The sequence below is a fragment of the Cetorhinus maximus genome, chromosome 3 (genome assembly GCF_964194155.1).
Source record: "Cetorhinus maximus chromosome 3, sCetMax3.hap1.1, whole genome shotgun sequence".
NCBI classification, from domain to species: Eukaryota; Metazoa; Chordata; class Chondrichthyes; order Lamniformes; family Cetorhinidae; genus Cetorhinus; species Cetorhinus maximus.
This window is the reverse complement of record NC_135881.1, coordinates 144,237,048-144,261,569: the sequence shown is the minus strand read 5'-3', so window position 1 is coordinate 144,261,569 and position 24,522 is coordinate 144,237,048. Positions and strand designations below refer to the sequence as shown.

Below are 24,522 nucleotides of genomic sequence, written 5' to 3'. Positions count from 1 at the left end.
ACTTTGTTATTATCAGTCATGATCAGGGCAGTGTCCCCTGTTTGGAAATTGAAGCAAAATGACCTTTAGAAAATATCACAGTTCCTACAGTTTTGAAGAATCAATCCCCGAGGAAACTGGTCAACAGATGCATCACTGCAGCCGAGTCAGAAATAGTAGTCCTTTCAAATGGCATTGCCAATCAATGAGATTTAACTAACTTTATGTTTCTAAATGAAAGCAGCAGTAATTGGAGTTGCAAAGATTTCTTAATTCAAGTTCTCATTCTGGTCTATGAACATTTGTTCAGACATAATGTCATTATGATGTTTCTTGTAGTTGAGTAGTTAGTTCAATAATATAAATGAACAATCTATCATCATAATAATACACCATTTTTGTTCATCCGCCCTTTGCTAATTGGTCAGTGGGTTGGTTTACTGGGACACTACTGTTCCCTCCTCTCATGCTGATCCTGTTTCACACGGAGGCACGTGGGGCATATGGAGGATTGGAGTGGATGATGCACGTGGCTGCCAATCATTGGTGGTGGCAGTGGTAGGGTGGCCTTTATGCTGAAGAAAAAGAACAGAGGAATGTAAGGAGAGCCCAGTAATAAATTTATCCTGCTGGCTGGAGGAATTGGGAGGGGATTGGATGCCAAAGGAGGATGGGAAGGAGAGAGCTGGGCATAGCGAGCGGTGGGGGGGGGTCTGCACAGGAGTGGGTACGGCATGGGAGGAGGGAACAGTAGCTGCGAGGAGGAATGGCAATTGAGGGGTAGGATAGGGATTGCATGAGAGGGATGGCATGGAAAGGATGGAATAGCATGGGATGGGGCTGGCATGGGAAGGAGGGTTAGAATGAGAGGGTTGGAATGGGAAAGATGGAATATCAGGGGATGAGGATGGTATGGGAGGGAGATGGCAGGGAGGGAATGGCATGAGAGGAATGCATGGTAAGGATGAAATGGCATGGGATGAGGCTGTTGTGGGTGGGAGGGGTGGATGCGATAATGGAATTGGTTAAGTATACTAATTTGACTGCAAATATTGTTCCTCCAATTCTTCAGCTCCCTGAGGCAGCTCTGTGCCCTCAGGCAGCTTTCAGCGCATGCTCCCGTGCACATGCACAGACTTCTGTGCACGTCCTCCTCTCGCTCCCACCCTAGCAGTGCTGAGCGTTGCAGCGCACGCTTCACACTGGCTGGCTGGCTGCTAACTGGCCAGCCAGTGTGAATTCACAGTCGGGTGGCAGAGCTTTTCCCAGCTGCTCCTGGGCCTGCCCACCACGCCCTCCCGACCAAGGGAAAATCCTGCCCATAAAGTTAATAACTGTAAGTAACACAGTTTAAGTTTAATTGGCATTTACGGAGGAAAATTGTCACCTTGGAAATGTTTCCAGCCTCCAGGTCAAATAAACATATCATAAAGTCCTTTCATTGACATTTTGATTCATATTTTTCATGCTTTGAAGTAATATTTTTTGACATCGACAGAAGTTTTGAAGTACAAGAGATATGACAGATGTGTAGTTAAAAATAGGCTATTTGTGATATACCTATAAAAATTGAGGTAAATTTTTTGTAATACCTTAATAAAATTTATTTGACAATTCTGGTACAAAGATTACCTTTAGTATGGTTGCAGATATTCAGCACTTATTGCAAAAAAAATCTTTACATGTATATCAATTCCATATGACATATAAGCTTCAAAACTGTTTAGCTTTGAATATTTTTTTCTGCAGGTGTATGTCTAATAAGACAGCTTTGTGCACAAAATAAACTAAAATGGAAATAGCTATCACTAACACAGTAGAACAAAGCAATTTTCAACTCTTGTACATGAGTCCGGGCACCAACTAAAACATCAGATAATGTAATCACAGTCAAAATTAAACTTAATTACAGAAAATGTAATCAATAAATATCCATCATCACATTAAATCAGACAAAATTCTTAAATCACAGCCTAGAAATTATATTGTTTATTCTTTTCTGTATAGTAACCAGAGCCATTTTAAAATTATTTTCCAGTAAAGCTGAAAGCTGGTATGGGATATTAAATATAAATGTCTATATGCCAGTAAGGATGATGAAATTATTTTCTCAGTTACTGCTCGATTCTGTTTACTTGACATCACAAAGGAGTGCTACTCCACGTAAGATCCAGTGCTCAGGGGACTGAACTGTTCGGAGGTCCACAGTTGCTGTGTAGTTAAAATCAGTTCTGATTGGCTTTTTGTAGATTGGGCATGAATATAACCGTGGATCTTTTACACCTTGAGAAGAGGAAACAAATTGAGTATATTTGAGCTGTGCGAATGTAATACATAGTTTTTCAGAATTGGATGTTAAAACATTCAGTAGGTTACTCTGAATAAAGAAAATGTTGCCTAGAAATTAGATATTCTATAACCCACATTCTAAATTTAACTCTCTGCATTTAAGAGGTATAATTTCTTTTAAATGCCCAGAAGGCCAGAGTTAGAGAAAAGAGAAATGGAGCTTTCAGTGTAAATGTAAATTTCTGTGAGATTGTTGGAATGAGGTGTGGGCAAGGTCATGGAGGAATTTATAGACAAGAACAAAATTTGCAAAGGAAATATGTTGGGGAATGTGATATCAGTGTAAGTAGATGAGGATGAGAGTTATGGTCGTTGGGATTTAGTGCGAATCAGGATATATGCAGCAGAATTTTGGATAAGTTGGAGTTTATGGAGAGTGAAGGATGCACAGCCAGCAAGAACTCTGGAGTGGTAGAATCTGGGGATGGCAAAGGCACTGATAAGAGTTTTGTTTGCAGAGGAGTTGAAATATTGGTGAAGAAATAAGAAATAAGTCAATAATGGTGATCATTATTAATGTACCTAAGGCAAGACTAGATCTGTCTAAGAAACCAGTGTATCTAAAAAATAGCAACTTAATGATGACTACTTAACCTTGAAGAAAAGGAACAATCATGAGGAGCCCTGACAGAGTGGATAGGGATAAACTGTTCCCATTGGTGGACCAATTGGGAACAAGGGGGACAGATTTAAGGAACTGGCAAAAGATGCAATGGGAAATGAGGAAAACTTTTTCATGCAGCCGGTGGTTAAGATCTGGAATGCACTGCTTGAGAGTGTGATGGAGGCAGATTCAATCAAGGCATTTAAGAGGGAATTGGATTATTATCCGAAAAGGAAGAATGCGCAGGGTTACAGGGAGAAGGTCAGGGAGCTGCACTAGGTAAACTGCTCCTTTGGAGACATGACAGACCGAATAGCCTCCTCTGTGCTGTAACCATTCTGTGATTCTGTGAACAGTAAGCTGTTGTTTCCAAACTACCAATTTAAAATGTTGTCTTTCATATGCACAGAAAAGAGAACTGCATGCAGAAAAAGGGGTTTTGAAAATTGTGCGAGATTGATGTACCAATAGATTAATGGCCAAGTTATGTACAAAGCTGTCTATATTCTCATGAATCTGCATGCATGCATCAGAATTTGTCAGTTATTCCACCAAGTCATTTTTCTATTGCTCTCAGAAAAGTATGGATCAGAGAGGATCACAATTGGTAAATTCTATTGCATTTTTTTACCAATGTTCACTAGTCTAAAATCCCAAGATAGTGTATAATGTAATAAGGAACATATTATACTTTTTGGACATCTATTTTGGACATCTAGTTATATCTATTATATTATACTGCTTTAATATTTTAAATTCAGCTTTTGGTTACTTTAAAGGGTTGCAAATGTATTGCATACTTACTTAAGTTATTCTGAGCAGAAATATGGATGACTGGCAGCAACTCAAATAGCACTTTAGGCTTAGACTCAATGAGCTTTGAGTTTCGCCTGTCCCATCCAGCTCCTTCCAGATACAGCCCATACACATAGACTCCCTCTGAAGGGGGAGCTGTGATGTCATCTTTCATCCATTTGCTGACTTCATTGCACAGAACCACACTATCAAGTGCCCAACCTTTATGAGCACGAGTAACTTCCTGTTAAATGAAAATTAAAGAGTCACCATCACAAGTAATGAGTTTTATCAATGAAGTATAAATCAATACTTCACTATCATGCTTTTTATGATGTTACAGTAAGATCTCCATCACTGTGGCCTTTTTATGACTTTCCAAAGCACTCTTTCTGTTTTTGGCAATAAAATACCAAAACAGTGAATAAACAATTATTTAATTGATAGCATATGTTTAAAGTGTATGAAATACTTACCAATACCTTGTTAGTGAGATTAACCTACACTATATTTAGTTGTAAATTGTGAGATTATGAGAGGTGAAGTATAGATGAATTTTTCACACTTTTACATTAAATTTACAACATGGACCATGTTGTTTATTCTCCATATGAGGTCCATAGGATTGTCCTAATCCCATGTGGCTGCTCTGTTTCCATGGGCAGAATTTTCCCGTTGTCATGTGGGGGCGGACCCTGCATGTCCATGTGTAAAATGACGCGTGGTGACGTCAGGCAAGTGTCCCGGCGTCACCGCGCGCCATCGTGATATTTGGCTGGGCAGGCGCACGATGATGTCCAACGCACGCCCACCATTAATTAACGGACCACTTAAGTGTTCAATCAATGCCGATTTTTCAGCGCCCGTGCAATCTTCGGGTCAGCGCATGGGCGCAACGGGCAGGCGGGGTAGGACACATTTGCATTAACCTCATCCACGGGCGGGATAAGAGGGCTCACTGGGGTCGTATGTGCACAATCAAGTATTTATTTTTGAAAGCTTTACAAACTTGCCTGTGTGACCTGTAGTACTTCAGAACACATACCAGCTGCTTTTTTTGGATTCTTAACCTTCAGGTCAGCACTCTGCAGTGAGAAACCTTTTTTGGGCCTGCAGGTTTCAGGAAGCCTTCCCTTAGCCTGGGAATGGGAGCTGAACTGTCCACTGGAGGCAGCTCCTCTGAGGAGGTAGAGAGGGCTAGAAGGGGGAGAAGGCCAGGAGTGAACATTTAGCTTCCAGGGGAGCCCCCTGCTGGGTTAAATGCCCAATGCCAACATGGTACTCACCTTGACAGAGCGCAGCAAGTTGTTGAAGCACTTGAGGCACTGGATCCAGGTGCGCCGCACCACATCGCGGGAGCTCGCCACCTCTGCCACCTCCTCCCAGGCATGTTTCATCATGTGAGGGGGCCTCCTCCTCCCATCCTGGGAGACCAGCATCTCCCGCCGTGCTGCCACCTCCTCGAGGAGGGCAGCAAGGCAGTCATTTGAAAAACGAGGGGCACAGTGGCCCCCCGCCCTACCCTCTGGTCTGGTATGTCCACCTGCCCTACCCTCTGGCCAGGCCTGTCCTGCTGGCCTACCCTCCAGACTGGCCTGCTCACCAGAAGCCCTCTGTTGTGGCCTTGCATTTCCAATTGTGAGCAGCCTTGAGAAGGCTGCCTGGCCTTCATTTAAACAGGCTGCCGGGTTGCCATTGGACCCAGTGGTCTGTCCACGCCCGCCTGCTCCTGCTATCCTCGGGAGTCGAGAAATACACTGGGCAGGCCTTAACTGACCCACCCGTGTAAAATGACGGTGCGGACCCGATCGCAGGTGACGATTGGGTCCACGCCCGCTCCTGCTCCACCCCCCCCGCCAACTGGAAAATTCAGGTCCATATTCCTTTACCCTCTTTACTTCAAGCAACTCTCTACCCTACTCTTAAATATCGACATGTTGACACTTAACCATCACATATCTGCAGGATGTCTTAGTTAATGGCCCGAGCCTCCTGGTATCCAGATCGTTAGAGACTGGACATAAGTTGGGAGATGCGCATCAAGACCCATCGGAAGCTCTGATGCACACACATGCACAGAAGTTACCCGGGAAGTTTAAACTTCCAATGGGCTGATTTCCGTTGCCCAGGACCCTCTGTGAATGTCCCTGACACTGAGCAGAGTGTCAGAGACTTGGTCCAAATAAGCGGGACTTACCTGGATACTTACCCAAGAAATGTTACGCTGGTTAATACCTGGTCTAACTCAATGATCAGCCAGCATAACTGAACTGAGCATCAAAACCGACACCCCCAAATCACGCCACCCCCCCAACCTGACCTCACTCCTGACCTGATCCAACTACCAGCTGACTAACCCCCACTCGATCACCCCCACTTGACCTGATTACCCCCCCACCTAACCACCTCTTGACCAGCGCCCCATCACCCGACTATCCACTCACTCACTCATCCACTCATTAACCAACTGAGAGGCTTGGATCATTAAAGACTTACCTGAATACAGCAGCTACCTGTCATGGAAGGGGGAGTGCCTTGTCTTTTTTTGTTGTGCCTGATAGTCTTCTCATTGAAAGACCGCACTGCATTGACCCTTTGGTGCTAGAGCCAGGATTGGAAGTCTCGGCTGAAAAATTGCAAAAGGGCCAACTTGCAGAAACCTTCGCTGACAGCGTCAATGCTTGGAGCATTGACACTGACCAGAAGATCTGGGCCAGTGTTTCAGATCATTGAAGTCAATGTACTTGAATATACTTTTCCAGTATGAATCTAAATTATTTCATTACATTTAAAACTATCTATGGTGGTATATCTTTAGCAGGTTGAATGCTTTTGGATGTTTCAATATAAAATAGAATTCCTTGTGCATCTGAAATGCTATGCAAAATTACACATTTAATTGGGTGTGAGATTCCTGATGCAGCGTTTGCTGTGCACGTAAACCTAATAATCCAATTCCCGTTCTAAAGCTTGAAAGATTGATGAACAAAATGTTCCTCAGAGATTTAAAGATTAAATTCTTCAGTTTTAAAGTAATTATTTTGTTCATGCTGACTGAATGCATTGCAAACTGCTTCTCAAAGGAATATTATGAAAGAGCTTCTGTGAGGGATGCGTGTTTTAACTGAGAATCACCACTGCTTCTTTAATGTGCAATGGCAAAGCCTTATTATTAGTCTTACACCTTTAAATATTTATTTATAAAGCAAATCTTGAAAGGGAATCGGGCAAAGTGTATAAAGGAAAACCAATCTGCTACTGCCTTTTTGCACCCTGCTGAAGATGAATGTTACCTGTTATAGGTTTGTAGCTATGGCCAGAATTTTATATTCGGCGTGCGGGCTCGGCAGGGGCAGTCGGGAAGCCGCCCGCAAACAGTTCCGCACCGTGATTTTACACATGTGGGCCAATTAAGGCCCGCCCAGTGTAAGATGCGACAGCAGCAACAGTGAGAAGGGGCGTGAGCTCAATGTCCGCCGGGTCCAATGATGACCTGGCGGCCGATTCAAAAGCAACCGCAGCAGCTATGCGAAGGCTGCCAGTGAAGCACATGCACCTCATCATGGAGCTCGTTACTGGTGAACATGTCATCGCGCGTCATATACTCTCAGGCATTTGGGATGCGCGCCCGCACGCCCAACATAAAATTCTGGCCTATGTCTTGATAACCCATGTGCTGAAAATAGCCTGTATTTTCTTTTGTGCAATGTCCCTTTAAGAACAAAATTGTGCTGGGGGTTATTTTGAAAGAGGATTAATTGGTTTCCTAATTAAGACATCATTAGGTTCCAAGAAATGCCCATGTGACATCAGGTTGCCATGGGGTTGAATAGCTAGGAAGCAAAGATAAATAGAAATTTATACAGGTGAGTTTTTAAACGTCCAAGTCTTTCAGTCAGTTAGTGAATGAATGAGTGAGTGAATGGATGGTTGGGTGATTGGGAGGTTGGGCGTTGGTCGCGAGGTGGTTGAATGGGGGGGTAATTGGGTCAAATGGGGGTAGTTGGGCGGCGGTTAGTCGACTGGAAGTTGGATCAGGCTGGGAGTGTGGTCAGGTTGGGGGGGGACGTGTTTGGGGTGTCGGTTTTGGTGCTCAGTTCTGTTACACTGGCTAACCATTGAGTTAGGCCAGGTATTAACCAGCGTAACATTTCTTGGGTAAGTATCGAGGTAAGTTGCATTAATTAATTAATTTATTTACTAACGGTTGGTGGGCAGGCGAAAGGGCCAAATAGCCTTTACGTTTTTTAGGAAACCTTATCCACAAGTGGGATGAGGTTTCCTAAAGCTTTTACGAATTAAATTTAAAAAATTTCTGAAAAATAAAAACATGTCCCATCTCATTTGACACAGTCACATGAGGGGACATGTTTCATTAAATTTTTATTGCATTTATTTAATTTTTTAAAAAGTGCTTCAATCTCCCTGAGGCAACTCCGTGCCTCAGGGAGATTGAAGCGCTCTTTCACACACATGCGTGAACTGCACTCTAGACCCGAATCTCCCTCCTCCCCCTGCCCGCACAGGTAGCGCTCAGCACTACTGCTCGCGTATTACGCTGGGAGGGCCTTAATTGGCCCGCACAGGTAGAGTGCTACCTGTGCAGGCAGGAAGAGGAGGAAGAGTTGGGGCATGCGCGTGAAAGAGCACTTCAATCTCCCTGAGGCGCGGAACTGCCTCAGGGAGATTGAAGGGCTTTTGAAATTATTAAATAAAAGATTTAAAAATTTATTTAAACACGTCCGCTCGATGGAACATGTTTTTATATTTATGAAAATTTAAAAAATTTATTTAATAAAAGCTTTAGGAAACCTCATCCCGCTCATGGATGAGGTTTCCTATAAAACATGAAGGCCGCATGGCCTTTTCGCCTGCCCGCCAACCTTAATGATTCGTTAATGATTCCTTCAATTACTTTCTTAATGGCCTTAATAGTCCGTTTACATATCGGCGGGCCGCAGCTGACTCCGGCATGTGCCTGCCGAAAGAAGCATCGCAACTCAGCACGATGTTATCGCGTGTCATTTTACGTGTCGGCGTGTCGGGCCTGCCCTCGCACACTGACTGAAAAGTCCTGCCCCTGGATGAGAATTTTAAAATTAAGGCGTTGGTGGACTGGGAACCAATGTAGGTCGTGGGCACAGGGCTGATGGGTGAATGAGACTTGGTGTGAGTTAGGATTTTGGCAGTAGAGTTTTGGATGAACTCATGATTATGGAGTGTGGAAGAATGGCAACTGACCAGGAGAGAATTGGAATAATCAAGACTAGTGGTAACAAAATAAAGCTCTTAGTTTTAAGTAAAGAACTAGCAGGCAATCAGACTGTGTTATTTTTGAGAACTATGGTCAAATTTGAAGTAGCATGGTGGATAATTTCACCTGCACAATCTTCAGAAATATTAATTCAAATCAGGCATCTATGTTAATTGTACAAAATCTCACCAATATACTATATACTAGGAGATTAGCATTACTTGTCTCATTGCTGTTAGAAATCCTTGAGGGTTAAAAAAGCCAGTCATCCAGAAGCAGTTTGGTCGCCCTTCAAAAATCCAGGAATTAAATTGACGATTTCGCTCCAATAATTCAGTAAACCAAAATCCAAGCGTGCTTGATTCCCAGGACGTCTAGAGAGCAAGACAACATTTTAATTGCAAATTAATGTAATACTCGCTCTATTCTGAACTAAATGGACATTATTAACTGTCCTACAGATGTAAATTCTTTGATTTGAAGCACAGGGAATAAAAATTTATGCCTTGTTATTAACCTATAGGTGCAGGTCTAGAATAAAATCTCAATGGCACTGGTATGATCAGCTAAATGGTTTCCAAATTAGGAGGCAATTTACATAGTGTTCATCTTTACTCCCATTTTACTAAGACCGATAGACAATGGGTTACAGACAAAAAGTGGGGGTGTGGGTCTAAGTACAACGGCTCTTTCAAACAGCCAGTAGAGACACAATAGCCCAAATAACCTCCTTCTGTGCTGCAAGCTTCTTTGATTCTATCATTCCAATGGTATTGGGTGAAGAGAAGTCTGATTCAAGCAAGATGACTTGATGAGGGTAAGTGCTTTCCCTTGATGATAGGACAACACAAGCATTTTGAGATGTGTGGTCTGTGTAAGGTGAAACCTACAATCCAATCATAACTATTATAATACCAGATCTCCCATTGTATTAGTCACATAATTTAGAGGGTAATGCCAAGGAAAAATGAAAGACAGGAATTGCGTTCCTATGACAGAGCTGGGTGAACCACAACTGGAGTAGTTTGCAGAGTAGAAGCTGAGATTTTGTGATTATCAAAATTTGGTGGAGAGGAGGAAGGCAGTTCCTCAAAAGGAGTGGTACCATACAACCCGAGGATCTAAGTTAAGTAATAAAAACAGAAAATGCTGGAAAAACTCAGCAGGTCTGACAGCATATGTGGACAGAGAAACAGAGTTAACGTTTTGAGTCTGTGACCCTTCTTCAGGGCTTTTATCTAAGTTAAGTATCTAGACAGCTAATATTTAGGATCTTTCTGTTTAGTAACTTGATACTTTGTGTTAAGTTTGAGTAAATAATTACTTTTTGATGAGTTTGCTTTTGAGGAGCGTGTTAAAAAAAAGCAGTGTAGTTTAGAGCCAGTTAACAGCAATTATTTGAATGGTCATCTTGTATCTAAGGAGTTTATTTTAAGTTTCAAATTAGAATGCAAGGGCAGCTGCAACTCGCAGCCTGCAATTCCTGCATCAAATAGAAACTTCAGAAAACTTCATGTGTCCAAGAAGTTCAAATTTGTAGATAGTGCCTACAAATGTGAGCCTCCAGCTGCTTGAACACAAAGGGCAAAATTTTGCCCTCGTCGGGTGGGCGCAGCAGGCGGGCCCAGGAGCGGTTGCGAAGCCGCCCGTTGCCCGCGATTGGGCCCCAACATGGATTTCACGCTGGCTGGCCAATTACCAGCCAGCCAGTGTGAAACGCACGCTGCAGCGTTGCCGGGGTGGGGGTGGGAGGAGCGCGAGCGTGGGAGTGTCCGTATGCACCGGGGTGCGCATGGGAAAAGCACCTTGGGGCAGAGAGCTGCCTCAGGGACCTGAAGAATTTTGAAAATAAAACATAAAGAATTTTAAAATGTTAGAAATCAGTTTGAAAATTTTTTACTTTTTTTAATCACTGAACGAAACCTCATCCCGCCTGTGGTTGAGGTTTCGCAAAAAATCCAAAGGCTGCTTGGCCTTTTCACCTGCCCACAAACCGTAAGGTTAGACAGGCTGCGAAAAATTTCATTTGATTAGAACCTTAATAGTCTTAATAGGACTGTTAATTGTTGGTGGGTGTGCTGCTGACTCCCGCGCACGCCTGCACACTGAAATATCGCGCGACAGTGCAATGACGTCGGCGTCGGAACGCTCGCCCGACGTCATCGCTCGTCATTTTATGCTCGTTCGGGTTGGGTGCGTGCCAGCCTGTCAAGCGCAATATTCTGCCCATACTGAGGGCTTCTGAACTTGGGAGGCAGCCGGATTCACCGCAGGGCTTAAGGGTGGCTGGCTGTTTATTGAATCACAGGATCCAGAAAGTGGTCACCCCACAGCCAGATACAGTTCAGAATAGCAACTTGGTGACTATCTGGAAGAATAGGAAGAGGCAGGCAGTGCAGGAATCCTCTGTGAGTGCGGCACTCTCAAATTCATATTCAACACTGAATACTAATGAGGATGACAACATCTCAAAGGTGGGTGGTCCCAAGCCTGGCATCATGAGGCAAAGGATTGCACAGTGGAGTACAGCAAAGTGTAGAAGCACAGCAATAATTGGGGGTTCGATAGTCAGGGAAATGGGCAGGCAGTTCTGCTACTGCTGACATGTGATCATATGGTATGTTACCTTCCTGGTGTCAGGGTAAGAGACATCGCTGCAAGGGTGCAGAATATTCTGTGGGGAAAAAGGTAAGAACCAGAAGTTCTACTTCGTTTTGGAACCAATGACACATGGAGGCAGAGGATTGAAGTCCTACAGTTAGAGCTTAAGGAGTTAGAGCAACAGGTACAAAGCAGGACCTCAAAGGCAGTAATCGCTGGATGGCTCCCAATGCCACACACTAGTGCGACTAAAAATAGGGTTAATGTGTGAGATATGATTTAGGAGGGAGGGCATCAGATTCCTGAGATATTGGGGCCAGTTCTGTGGCAGGAGGGTCTTGTTTAAAAGAGATGGGTTGCACCTGAATAGAGCTGGGAGCAAGATCCTTGCAGACAGGTTAACTCGTGCTGTGAGGGAGGGTTTAAACTAATACAACAGGGGATTAGGCACCAAAATGTAGTCTGAAAATGTAGAAACAAGGTGCACAAGGTTTGAGATAGCTAGTCACATTTAGAAATAATATAGAATTAGTTGAGATCATAGAAAATACAAAAAGGTCTAACTTAAGTTGGAGTGAATGTGTGTAAATGGGTGAAGTGTGGTTAATAGGGTTGATGTGCTGCAGACACAAATAGCCTAGTAGGAATATGGGAATATGATTATAACAATTCAGACCTGGCTCAATAGAGGGGTAGGGGGAGATTGGATGCTTAATATTCCTGGGGATGTTATTCAGGAGGGACAGGGAAGGAAAATATGCTAGAAAGAGAAAAGGTCCTTGAGGGATCAAAGACAGGTAAGAAACAATAAAGGATTTATTACATTACTTCATGTATTTTCTAGGACACCAAATAATGGGAAGGGGATTGAGGAGCAGATTTGCAAGGTAATTACTAAGAAATGCAAGAACAATGGAGTAGTGATAATGGGAAACTTTAAGTACTCCCAATATTAAATAGGGCAGTGATTGTGTTGAGTGCAGAGAATGGGAGAAAGTTCTCAAGTGTATTCTGTTACGGAAGTATAATAAATTTATCCTGGTTTATTATCAAGTAGGTGCGAGTGTGTATGATTCTGTCTTTGTGACTTAATTACATTTGGATCAGGCAGACTGCAAGCTTGAAATTATCAAAAGAAGCTAGGTGTAGAAATGTACTTGAAATGCTAATGAGTAAACATGGATGCTGTCTTAGCATGTAAGGTGTGAGGGGAGTTTGCATTTTTAGATAAGTGAAGGGATTATTTGGATTTCAAAAGGATGTTAGTATGTTTAAAACTAGTCAGATAAGCAAGGCTAAGCCATGTGTTTATTTTTCTCAAAGGTTACTGACAATATTGGCAACACGAAAGTTTTTATATTATGGGAAAGGTTCCAAAGATATATGGAACAATGGAATTTACATATTAAAGAGAGAGAAAAACATATATAAAGGAGAATGAAAAGCTATGTTGGGGGCCATGTAAGATCTAACAGGAATGTGTAAAACAGTTTTGAAGAAGCCTTCAGCCATTTCTGCATAAATCTGTTGTGTCTAGTAACTAAAGTTGGAGAAAGCCATTTGGAATTCCACCGTTAAGTGGGTACTATATTAACTTGCTGCTTTTTAAAAAAACTAAAATCTATTTTGGACTTTTGCCTTAAAGGAGGCGTGTAACTGTGAGTCAGGTTAATTAGGAATTTTAGGAGTTGTTATAGTATTAAGTAATTGTAGTCTCTTGTATGTGCTTGAAATCTTTTATGTTGTTAATAAATATTTTAAATTTTAAAATCTCTAAAGGTCTTAGAGGACTTATTACTTCTGAATTCAGTGCACACATCTTCTTGTAATAAATACAAATTGTAAAACCGTGCAATAGCGTGACCAAGTTTCCCATGTGGATTTAGTCCACCTGGCGCACATCATCTGCCATGTCATAACAATTCAGGAGAATTTTCTTGATCAGGATGTTTCCTGCACAGTGAGGAAGGAGGTATTACTAGATCTAGTTCTGAGAAATGAAGTGGATCAGATGGAGAATGCCACATCGGGGGACCACCTTGGGAATAGTGATCATGGTAGCTTAAGGTTTAAATTAGTTATGGAGAAAGACAATGAGAAATTGAGAATATAAACATTGAACTGGAGGAAGCCTAATTTCAGTGAATTGAGGAGGGACTGATCCAAGTGCATTATAGTTAAAGACTGGCAGGCAGAAATTTAATGGCACAATGGGCAGCTCTTAAAGAGGAGTTGGCTTGGGTACAGGGGAGGGGAGGTGGTGGCATAGTGGTATTGTCATTGCACTAGTAATCCAGAGAACCAGGGTAATGCTCTGGGTTTCAAATCCCGCCACGGCAGATGGTGGATTTTGAATTCAATAAAAATCTGGAATTAATCTGAAACTTTGGTCGATTGTTGTAAAAACCCATCTGGTTCACTAATGTCCTTTAGGGAAGGAAATCTGCCATCCTTACCTGGTCTGGCCTGTGACTCCAATTCTGCAATAATCTGGTTGACTCTTAACTGTCCCCTGAACAAGGGCAATAAATGCTGGCCTAGCCAATGGTGCCCATGAATGAATAAAAAAAAGTCTAGGTACATTCCCACAAGGAGAAAAGGGAGGACAACCAATACCAGAGCTCCCTAGATCATGAAGAGAGTAGGATGAAGCAGAAAAGTGGAGCATATGACAGATATCAGCTTGATAGTACAAGAGAGAATCCAGCAGAATATGAAAAGTACCGGGAGAAGTGCAAAAAGGAAATAAGATGGGGAAAGAGACAGTATGAGAAGATTGGTGGCTAATATAAAAGGGAATCCAAATGTCTTCTATGTGCATATGAACAGTATAAGGCTTGTTCGTTGAGTGGTGGGATCGATTAGGAACCAAATGGAGATCTATTGGTGGAGGCAGAAGGCCTCTGGAAGGAGGTTGAAGTACTAAATGAATACTTTGCATTGGTGTTTAGCAAGGAAAAGGTCTTGGCCAAAGCTACAGTAAACAAAGAATACTGGAAGAAATAAAAATAGACAAACAAGAGATACCAAAAAGGATTGCAGGTGTTAAGAAGGATTGCATGGGTTAAAATGGATAAGCCACCCAGTCTGGGTGGATGCATATTAGTTTGCTGAGGGAAGTAAGAATGGACATTGCCCAGGTGCTGGCCAAAATCTTCCAATCCTCCTTAGATACAGGGGTGGTCCCAGGGAACTGGAGGATTTCAATGTTACACCTTTGTTAAAAAAAGAGAAGGATGAACCTGACAATAAAAAGCCAGTCAGTTTTAACTTTGTGTTGTGAGGAAGGGGTGTGTGGACAAGAGACTACGCTTGAGTGAGATGTAGATCAGGTGAGTATTTGGGAGTTTGGTTCAGGTGGTAAGTTCTGGTAAGCTTTTCCTAAGTTTAAATTTAGATTAAGAATTAGGTTTGTAATTTCAAACATTGTTAGTTTAATAGCCTAATTAAACAGAGAGCTGCTTGAAGTGGCAGTTATGTGTCAATCAGCTGAAATTAGATGCCCCCAATAGGTGATAATTAATGTAGCAGAAAGCTGACCTAGCTAGTGAGTCATCAGAGGTGCTATATGTAAGCCGAGAGATTTTAAGCACATACAAAGAAAGGAGCATAAGGATGGTAGACTATGCCAGAATGGGTGGTAGATGGGAGTGAGTGGTTGGGGATTTGGTTCAGATGGTAAGTTTGATGCATTTGGATGAAGAGGTGTTCCTTTTTCTATTTTTTCAGCCTTCAGTAGTTAGTGAGTTTCCTTCCTTTTCTCCAACTTTCAACTTTCTCCAAGTGCAACTTTCTATTACTTTAGCTGTGTAAATTGTTGGACATAAGTGGCAGGTTGGTGGTGTGCCGTGACTGCAGTATGTGGGAGTCTGTGGAATACACTGCAAGCTTGGGCAACCATATCTGCAGAGAGTATTTGCAGCTTAGGCGACTTTGGCTCAGTGTTGCTGAGCTGGAGTCTGAGTTGCGGACATGGCGGGACATCAGAGAGAGGGCGAGTTACCAGGACACTTTGTTCCAGGAGCCAGTCACACCCCTTAGGTTAGGCAGAACTTTCGAGTTAGTCAATGGTCAGGGACAGGAGGATATGACTGCAAATCAGGCAGGTATAGGGCATCAGCATGTAGTGATGGAAGAGCCTCAGCCCCTGACTTTGTCCAACAGGTACGAAGTGCTTGCTACCTGCGTGGATGAGGAGAAGGATTGCAAGGTGGGTGAGTGGATTAACCATGGCACCATATTGAAGGATGCCATTCAAGTGGAGGGAGCAAGGAGGAATTGTGGTAATGATAGAAGACAGTACAGCCAGGGGATAGATACTGTTCACTGCAGCTGCAACCTGGAGCTCTGAGGGTTGCGTTGTCTGTCTGGTGCCAGGGTTAAGGACATCTCCTCGCAGCTGGAGGAGAACTTGGAGTATATTTAGGAATGACAGACAGAATGGAATAAAAGATGGCCTCAGAAGTTCGTCAAGTTGAATCAGTGTGGGTGGAAATTAGGAATAGCAAAAGTCAGAAAACATGGGCGGGGGTGGTTTATAGGCCCCTAACAGTAGTTATACTGTTGGGCAGAATATTAAACAAGAAATGGAGCCTGTAACCAAGGCAATATAATAATTGTGGGGGACTTTAATCTTCATATAGACTGGTACAAGCAAATTTGCAAGTGTAGTCTAAAAGATGAGTTTGTAGAATGTTTTTGTGACGGTTTCTTGGAGTAATACATTGTGGAACCAACTAGGTATAAAGCTATCTTAGATCTAATATTGTGTAATGAATCAGGGTTAATTAGGAATGTCATGGTAAAAGATCTTCTGGGAAATAGTGTTCATAATACCACTGAATTCCATGTTAAGTTTGAAAGTGACACACTCCAATCACAAACAAGAATCTTAAACTTAAAGCCAATTGCATAGGTATGAGGAGAGAACTGGCTAAGGTTAATTGGGTAAATAGACTAAAAAGGTATGGAGGGAGATGAACAGTGGGAAACAATTAAAGAGAAAATTCAAAACCTTCAACAAAAATACATTCCATTGAAAAACAAAAACTCAGTGAGAAAGACCCATCTGTGGCTTACTCAGTAAGAGAGGATAGTATTAGATTAAAAGAAGAAAGCCAGTAGCAAGCCTGAAGATTGAGAGTGTTTTAGAAACCAGCAGAGGACCCCCAAAAAGTTGATAAAAATTGAAAAAATGAAATATGAGAGTAAACCAGTCAGGAATATAAAACCAGATTGTAAGAGCTTTTATAAGCATATAAAAAAGGAAGAGAGTAGCTCAAGTAAACGTTGGCCCTTTGAAGCAGAGTCAGGAGAAATTATCATGGGGACTGAGGGAATAGCTGAGGCATAGAACAAATATTTTGGGCCTGTCTTCATAGTAGAAAACATAAATTTTATACCAGAAATAGATGGTAACCTAGAGGCTAAAAAGCATGAAGAAATTAATTTCAGCAGAAAAAAGTACTGGCAAAACTTCAGGGACTAGAATCTGACAAATCCCTGGGACCTGATGGCCTACACCCTAGGGTTCTAAAACAGATTGCTGCAGAGATAGTGGATGTGCTGGTTATGATTTTCCAAATTCCTTAGATTTGGGAACCTTAGATTGGAAGTTGGCAAATGTTACACCACTTTTCATGAAAGGAGGGAGAGAAAATCAGTGAACAATAGGCCTGTTAGCCTAACATCAGTTGTTGGGAAAATGCTGGAATCTATTATTAAAGAAGTCTTAACAATGCATTTAGAAAAGCATGGTATGATTAGAACAAGTCTACCTGGTTTTACAAAGGGGAAGTCCTGTTTGACAAATTTATTAGCGTTTTTTGAGGATGTAACTGGTAGGGTAGTTAAAGGGGAACCAGCACATGTAGTATACTAGGATTTCCAATAGGCATTCAATAAGGTGCCACACAAAAGATCAATAGGCAAGATAAGGGCTCATATAGTTGGGGGTAGTATTTTAGCATGGGTAGAGGATTGGTTAACAAATAGAAAGCAGAGAGTGGGCCTAAATGGGGCTTTTTCAAGTTGGCAGGCAGTGAATATTGGAGTGCTGCAAGGATCTGTACTGGGGCCTCATCTATAATCAATTAATAAAAAGACAGAGAGTAATGTATCAAAGTTTGCTGACGCAGCTAGGTAAGCTGTGGGGAGGACACAGAGATGCTGCCACGAGATATAGACAGATTAAGTGAGTGGGCAATAAGAAGCAGATGGAGTATAATGTAGGGAAGTGTGAAGGTATTCACTTTGGTCATAAGAATATAAAAGCAGAATATTTTTTAAAGTTGTGAAATTTGTAGGTGTTGATGTTCAAAGACACTTTGGTGTGCTGGTACAAGAAATGCAGAAAATTAGCATGCGGGTGCAGCAAGCAATTAGAAAGGCAAATTGCATGTTGGCCTTTATTGCACGGGGTTTGGAGTGCAAGAATAAAGAAGTCTTGCTACAGTTGTACAGGGTTTTGGTGAGACCACATCTGGAATACTGTGGGCAGTTTTGGTCTCCACATCTAAGAAAGGATATTCTTGCATTGGAGGCGGTACAGCAAAGGTTCACTAGATTGGTCCCTGGGATGAGGGGATTGTCCTATGATGAGAGATTAAGGGCGGAATCGTTCCAGATTTGCACTAAGTGCAGTAGCGGGTGGGAAAAAGGATGTTTTACCAGCTGGCCACAATGGCGGCTTTTCACACCGTATCATCGCAATCCTGCCTCAGTAATTATGTATTCTGGGGAAACACACTGTTTCAATGGCGGGCCATCATCTTACTGCTTCATCATGCCGGGCGCCATATTTAAAGTGGAGCTGTGCGCACAGCTCTCAGTTTTTTCAGCCCAGGTCTGCTGCATGGAAGACATGGCCCCAAAAGGCAAGAAGACTGCAGCCCCCCCCGGTGTAACGATGCATCCCTTGCATGCCTTTTGGACGCAGTGGAGGCCCATCATGATGTCCTCCGCCCCTGTTCTGGGCAAAGACCAGTAAGCAAGGTCACCAATCCAGTATGGGAGGTGGTGGCAGCGGTGGTCAGTGCCAAAGCCCTGCAAAAAGGGTCAGCCATCCATTCAAACAGTCAAGGAGAGATAGAAGAGCAGATATGTATATAAATCTCGGAGAAGTATAAAAATAATAGGATAATAATAGTAGGGGATTTCAACTTCCCCAATATTAACTGGGATTGACAAAGTGTGAAAGGCTTAGAGGGGGTTGAATTCCTAAAATATATCCAAGAGAGCTTTTTAAGGCAGCACGTAGAAAGTCCTACAAATGAGGGGGCGGTGCTGGACCTAGTTTTGGGGAACGAAGCCAGGCAAGTGGTAGAATGTCAGTGGGGGAGCATTTTGGTGATAGCAACAATAACTCAGTAAGATATAAGGTAGTTATGGAAAAGGACAAAGATGGACCAGAAATAAAGGCTCCTAGAATGCAAAGATGCACTCAGACCTGCACTCCATCGCAGTAGCCATGGGTAAGTTCCTGCTGTGGCAACATGAGGGGGAAACGGGGCACCTCGATGTCTTCCCAGGTGCTCCTTTCTCTTAAGGAGTCAGGCTGGGGCCCTCGGGCACCCGAAGGCAGAAGGAGCAGCAGGTGGACACCGCTGGGTCATCCACTCCAGAGTCTCAGAGGCTGTACTCTCCCTCCAAGGCCCCTTTGCCTGTGAGCCCCTCAACTTTGTCCTCTGTCACCATAGAGGGAGCAGCTGGCCAACAGGACGACAGACAAAGCAAGCCAGGGCCCCCAAGGCCTCCACTCTCCCGGGGACCCAAACCGAAGTCGGGGCAACAGGGCTAACCATTGCGCAGGTTGTCTCCACCTCTTCTGCGGATGTCAGGGCAGCACCTAGAAGTTTACGGCATTCAAAAGTTAATAAATCCTGATCACAGTTGGTTGCACGGGTGAACACATTTTGTCACTTTACAATCTGAAAATATATTCACTTTCACTGAATAATGTGTAATGGTGTCTTTCAGCTTCATCGACAGGCTTCGTGAATCATCCCACTGCATCCCTCTCCCATTACAGTTCAGCTACACGCAGCAGATCCATGAGTGATTCTAGAGGGAGAAGTGTTTGTGTGGCAGGGCCTTTTGGAGCCTCGTGCAAGCACTCTCCCACACAAGCGGATCCTTCGCGCATCACACTCATCTCAATGACTTGAGCATTTTCAATGCTGCCTGCTGGAGTTTGCTTTCAGTTGACCATCTGAGCTGACCTGCATCTCCACCCACCCACTGATCACACTCCCATGCAGCATCTGTTCACACCCACCAAAACTCTCGTTTCATTTTTGATTTAGCAAGCATGATAATGCTACAGTTTTTCTTGCGCTCCCCCATCTTTTTCCAGTCAGCCATTTCCTTTCCCACATCACTGTCGACCCCCCCGGTATCACCTTCCATCTCCCCACTGTCACCTACCAACCACAACCCTTTTCTTTCGTGGGTGTCCAGGTGAACATGCACGTTTCTTCCTTCCCAAAAATCCCATCCCCGTCCACATTAACCTCCCCGACATCCTTCTTCCTACCCCCAGGATCATGCCTGCCTCCGAGTCCCCACCAACCACCCTCGCCGTCACTTCTACTGATACTTTCGCACCCTCACCCTCCCACATCACTCTGCCCTCGGTCATTGTCACCATTCCCTCCTACCACTCCTATCTTCAGTTTGCTCCCCAGGAGGCAGTCATGAACTCAACAGAGCCCTCCTTTGCACTTTCACCTGGACATCCCCTGCCGCCAACCCCCCAGACTCCTTCCCTTCTTGGAACTCTTTCCTCCCCACCCTGGACTCCCACCATGCCCTCCTCCCCCCGACCCTGGAGGCCCTACTCCTACTTAGTCCTTCCCCCTTCCCAACTCCTTCCTCCACACTCACTCCTTCCCCTCTCCTGACTCCTTCCCCCCACTCCAGACTCCTTCACTTACACCTTCCTCCCCACTTACAACTATCTCCCCAGTTGCCGTCTTTTCCCTCATTAGCCCCTCCTCCCCATACGCCCTACCCCCTACCACCTCACCCCCCCGAAACACCTTCCTCTCCCAGTCGATCCTGGACCTTCCTCTCGCACCCCTCGGTGATGCACAGTCTCAGGATAAGGGGCCAATCATTTAGGGCTGGGATGAAGAGAAGTTACTCAAAGGGTTGCAAATCTTTGGAATTCTCTACCCTAGAGGGTTGTGGATGCTCCATCGTTGAATATATTTAAGGCTGGGATAGACAGATTTTTTATCTCTCGAGGAATTAAGGCATATGGGGAGCAGGCAGGAAAATGGAGTTGAAGCCCAAGATCAGCCACAATCGTACTGAATGGCGGAGAAGGCTTCATGGGCCATATGTCTAGTCCTGCTCTTATTGCTTGTGTTCTTGTGGTGGGAAAGCTTTTAGAGACAATAACCTGAGAGAAAATTTACAGCCACTTGAAAAAACATGGAGCAATAAAGGAGCAACAGCATGGATTTGTTAAGGACGAATCATGTTTGACCAACTTGATTAACTTTTTTGATGAGGTTACTGAGAGAGTACAGTGCCACTTTTTAAATTTATTCTTTCATAGGATGTAAGTGTCACTAACAAGGCCAGCATTTGTTACCCCTCCCTAGCTTCCCTCGAGAAGGTGGTGGTAAGCTACCTTCTTGAACCGCTGCAGTCCATCTGCTGTAGCTGTACCTACAAAGGGTGTTACAGGCTTTTTGTTCCAGCGACAGTGAAGGAATGGCGATATAATTCCAAGTCAGGATGTTGAGTGGCTTGGAGGGGAACTTGCACGTGGCGGTGTTCCCAACTATCTGCTGCCCTTGACCTTCTAGGTGGTAGAGGTTGCAGGTTTAGAAGGTGCTGTCGAAGGAGGCTTGGCAAGTTGCTGCACTGCAGCTTGTAGGTAGAACACACTGCTGCCACTGTACGTCTCTGGTGGAGGGAGTGAATGTTTAAGGTGGCGGATGGGGTGCTAATCTAGCAGGCTGCTTTGTCCAGGATGCTGTTGAGCTTTTGGAGTTGCACTCATCGCAGCAAGTGGAGAGTATTTCGTCACACTCTTGACTTGTGCCTTGTGAATGGTGGACAGGCTTTGGGGAGTCAAGGGGTGATTTACTCGACACAGAATTCATAGTCTCTTACCATATGCTTTATTAACTGCTTTGTTAACTTTTACAGCCACCCACAAAGATTTGTGTACAAACACCACCAAGTCTCTCTTCTGCATGCAGCCACTTTAAATTGTACCATTTAGTATGTATTGTCTTTCTCAATTCTTCCTACCAATATGGATTACCTCAAAATTTTATGCATTAAATTTCATCTACCTTGTGTTCATCCATTCCAATAGCCAGTCTGTGTTCCCTTGAAGTCCATTACTAACTTCCTCACTACTCACTACACTATTAAGTTTCATGTCATCTACAAATTTCAATGTTCTGCCCTGTACTCTGAACTCCGAGTCATCAATGTATATCAAAACAGCTGTAGTCCTAGTGCTATATCTTAAGGAATGTGAGTGTATATCTTCTCCAGTCCAAAAACCCAACCATTTATCAATTAATTTCATTTGTGATGTTTTGGATGCAGGATATATGTTTGCCAGGATTAGGAGAACTCCCCTGCACTTTTGAATTGTGCTTTGGAACCTTTTATGGTCACTTGAGAGAATAGATGGGGCCTCAGTTTAATATCACATCTGAAATATGCAACTCTAACACCCTCAGTACACCCTGAGTATTGCAGAAATGTAATACCAAGCTATTTCAATTTTAATCAGCACTATGTTCGATGTGCTGGTGTTCTGCCTCTCAACCCATTGGAGATTGGAGCATGTTACTCACTAGTTTCTGCAACATTGCTCATACACTTGCTCTATTTAGTGCCTATTTACTACAAATTCTGATTTTAGATAGTGTCAATGCCTGGGAAATGATCACCTGGAAACTTCTTTCAGTGGTAACCAGACTTAGAGAAGTAGAATGCAAGCATTTTAAAGCATGCTGCTGAGTAAAATTAAAGTGTCCAAAAGAGGGAAACTTTGAGAAAAGTATCTTCCACTGCTGGGATTTTAGCTATTTTCCCTAAATGTGACTGTGGAAGAGATATCAGGAAATACAAAATTATGAATAATTGAGCCAAAGGCTTGTTGGGTAGCTAATGTTTCACCTTTGTTTAAGAAAAGGGAAAAGTGTAAGACAGGAAATTATAGATCAATTAATCTTATCTCAGTTTTAGGAAAATTTGAAGAATCCATAACATTGAATGTGTGGTGAATTACATAAAGCATGAGCTACTCAGGAATACTCAGTATTGATTTGTAAAGAGCTGCTTATGTTACAGATTTTTTGAGAAATCTGCCCCTCACTCAGCCAGCATCTCTTCCTTTTCAACCTACCTACCTGCTGAAGCTTACCTCAAAGATTCTATAGCTAATGCCCTGGTTTGTTTTAAAATCTCCCGTCAAACGGCCACACAAGTTCTGTTGTAGAAAAACAATAGAAAGTCTTGCATTTGCATAGTGCTTTTTCATGACCACTGGATGTCTGAAAATGTTTACAGCCAATGAAGTACTTCTAAAATGTAACCATTTTTGTAATGTAGGAAACGCAGCAGCTGATTTGCACACAGCTGCCACTGGTATTTTGCCAACTCTGTGGGGGGTGGAGGAGGCATCTGCCATGTGCAGTACCTCCCAGTAACAGTCTGTGGGCCCAGGGTGGCAGGCAGGGGGCTGCTGGTTGGGCATCTTGTGACCCACAGAGGGCCACCCCCGTCAAACCACACCCCGACCCATGAACCCCCATCTTCTCTCTGTTCCTGGTGGTTCTACTGGGACTGAAGAGCTGTTGGTTCTCTAATTCGCGGCATCTTGGAGACAGGATCTCTGCCCTTAAAGAGACAGAAGCCCCAACACCAGGCAGTTAATTGCTTGATGATCTGGGAAATGGTCCAGGCAGTGTTGACCCACCCCCCTGCACTGCCCCCACCCCCCCCTACCATCCGCCCCGGTTTTCTGGCCCGCCGTTGGTGCCAATGCTGCCCGCATTAAAATCAGCCATGTGGATGCAACTCCCACTCCAGGATTTAAGCACATAATTGAGGTTATCACTTTGACGTACTGCTGAAGAACTGCTAGTTTTCAATGAGACCTTAAATCAAGATCCTGTCTGCGTGTTCAGCTGGGTAGAAAAGGTCCTAGGGCCCTATTGGAAGAAAGCCAGGAATATTTCTTGGTGTTCTGGTCAATATTAATTCTTCATCCAAGATAAGCATTTCAACTGATTACCTATGTAATTTTCTGTAGGACTTTGTTGTGTTATCTGTTGGATTTCCCTACATCACAATGATGACACTTCAGGAGTAAGTAATTGGCTGTGAAGTGCTTTAAAACATTGCGAGAACCTGAAAGACACCATATGCAGAGCTGTTTCTGTACAATAATATTCCATGTGACTGTACTATAATATTCCATGACAACTACTCATTGTTTTACAATTACCTTTTTCCACCGAGCTGGAATTCTCGCATCATACATACAGTCCAAGGCATCTCTAAGGTTTTCACTCATAATGATGGTTCCATCAATCGCAAGTTTCAGGTCTATAAGAGTACTTCGCACCAGAGTAATTACTCTTTGCATTCTGTCAATTTCTTGACGAAGGAAGATATTCATTGGTTGCAGCGTTCCCATCTTCTGCAGTTTTTCTTTGACCTGGCAAAAGATCCAACTTGTTAGCTTATCAAAATCTACTGGGTACAATAGACAAAGCAATGGACACTAACTCTAACAGGCATACATATCTATTCGGTATGAGCTAGATTCATTTGAGCACTTCTCATAAGAAGGATCAGAAGGGCAGGCACCTGTAGTGAAACTACCTGGTTGTAACATGGCATATCAAAATATTAACAACATAAAAAATTCAAAACAATCAACTCACTGTTAAATTCTTTA

General features: G+C 43.3%; 1 protein-coding gene across 1 annotated transcript in view; it reads right to left on the bottom strand.

Moving 5' to 3' along the window:
- Positions 1-1,367: 1,367 nt before the first annotated feature.
- The window catches only part of dnah5 (dynein, axonemal, heavy chain 5), a 531,647-nt gene continuing 508,492 nt past the window's right edge, over positions 1,368-24,522 (bottom strand). Inside the window, exons 76-79 of the mRNA XM_078539077.1 lie at positions 24,067-24,279; positions 9,203-9,355; positions 3,737-3,971; positions 1,368-2,262 (exon numbers count right to left, since the gene is read on the bottom strand). Of these exons, the coding sequence (XP_078395203.1) occupies positions 2,111-2,262; positions 3,737-3,971; positions 9,203-9,355; positions 24,067-24,279 (753 nt within the window). The 3' untranslated portion in view covers positions 1,368-2,110. The remainder of the gene's footprint in view (positions 2,263-3,736; positions 3,972-9,202; positions 9,356-24,066; positions 24,280-24,522) is intronic.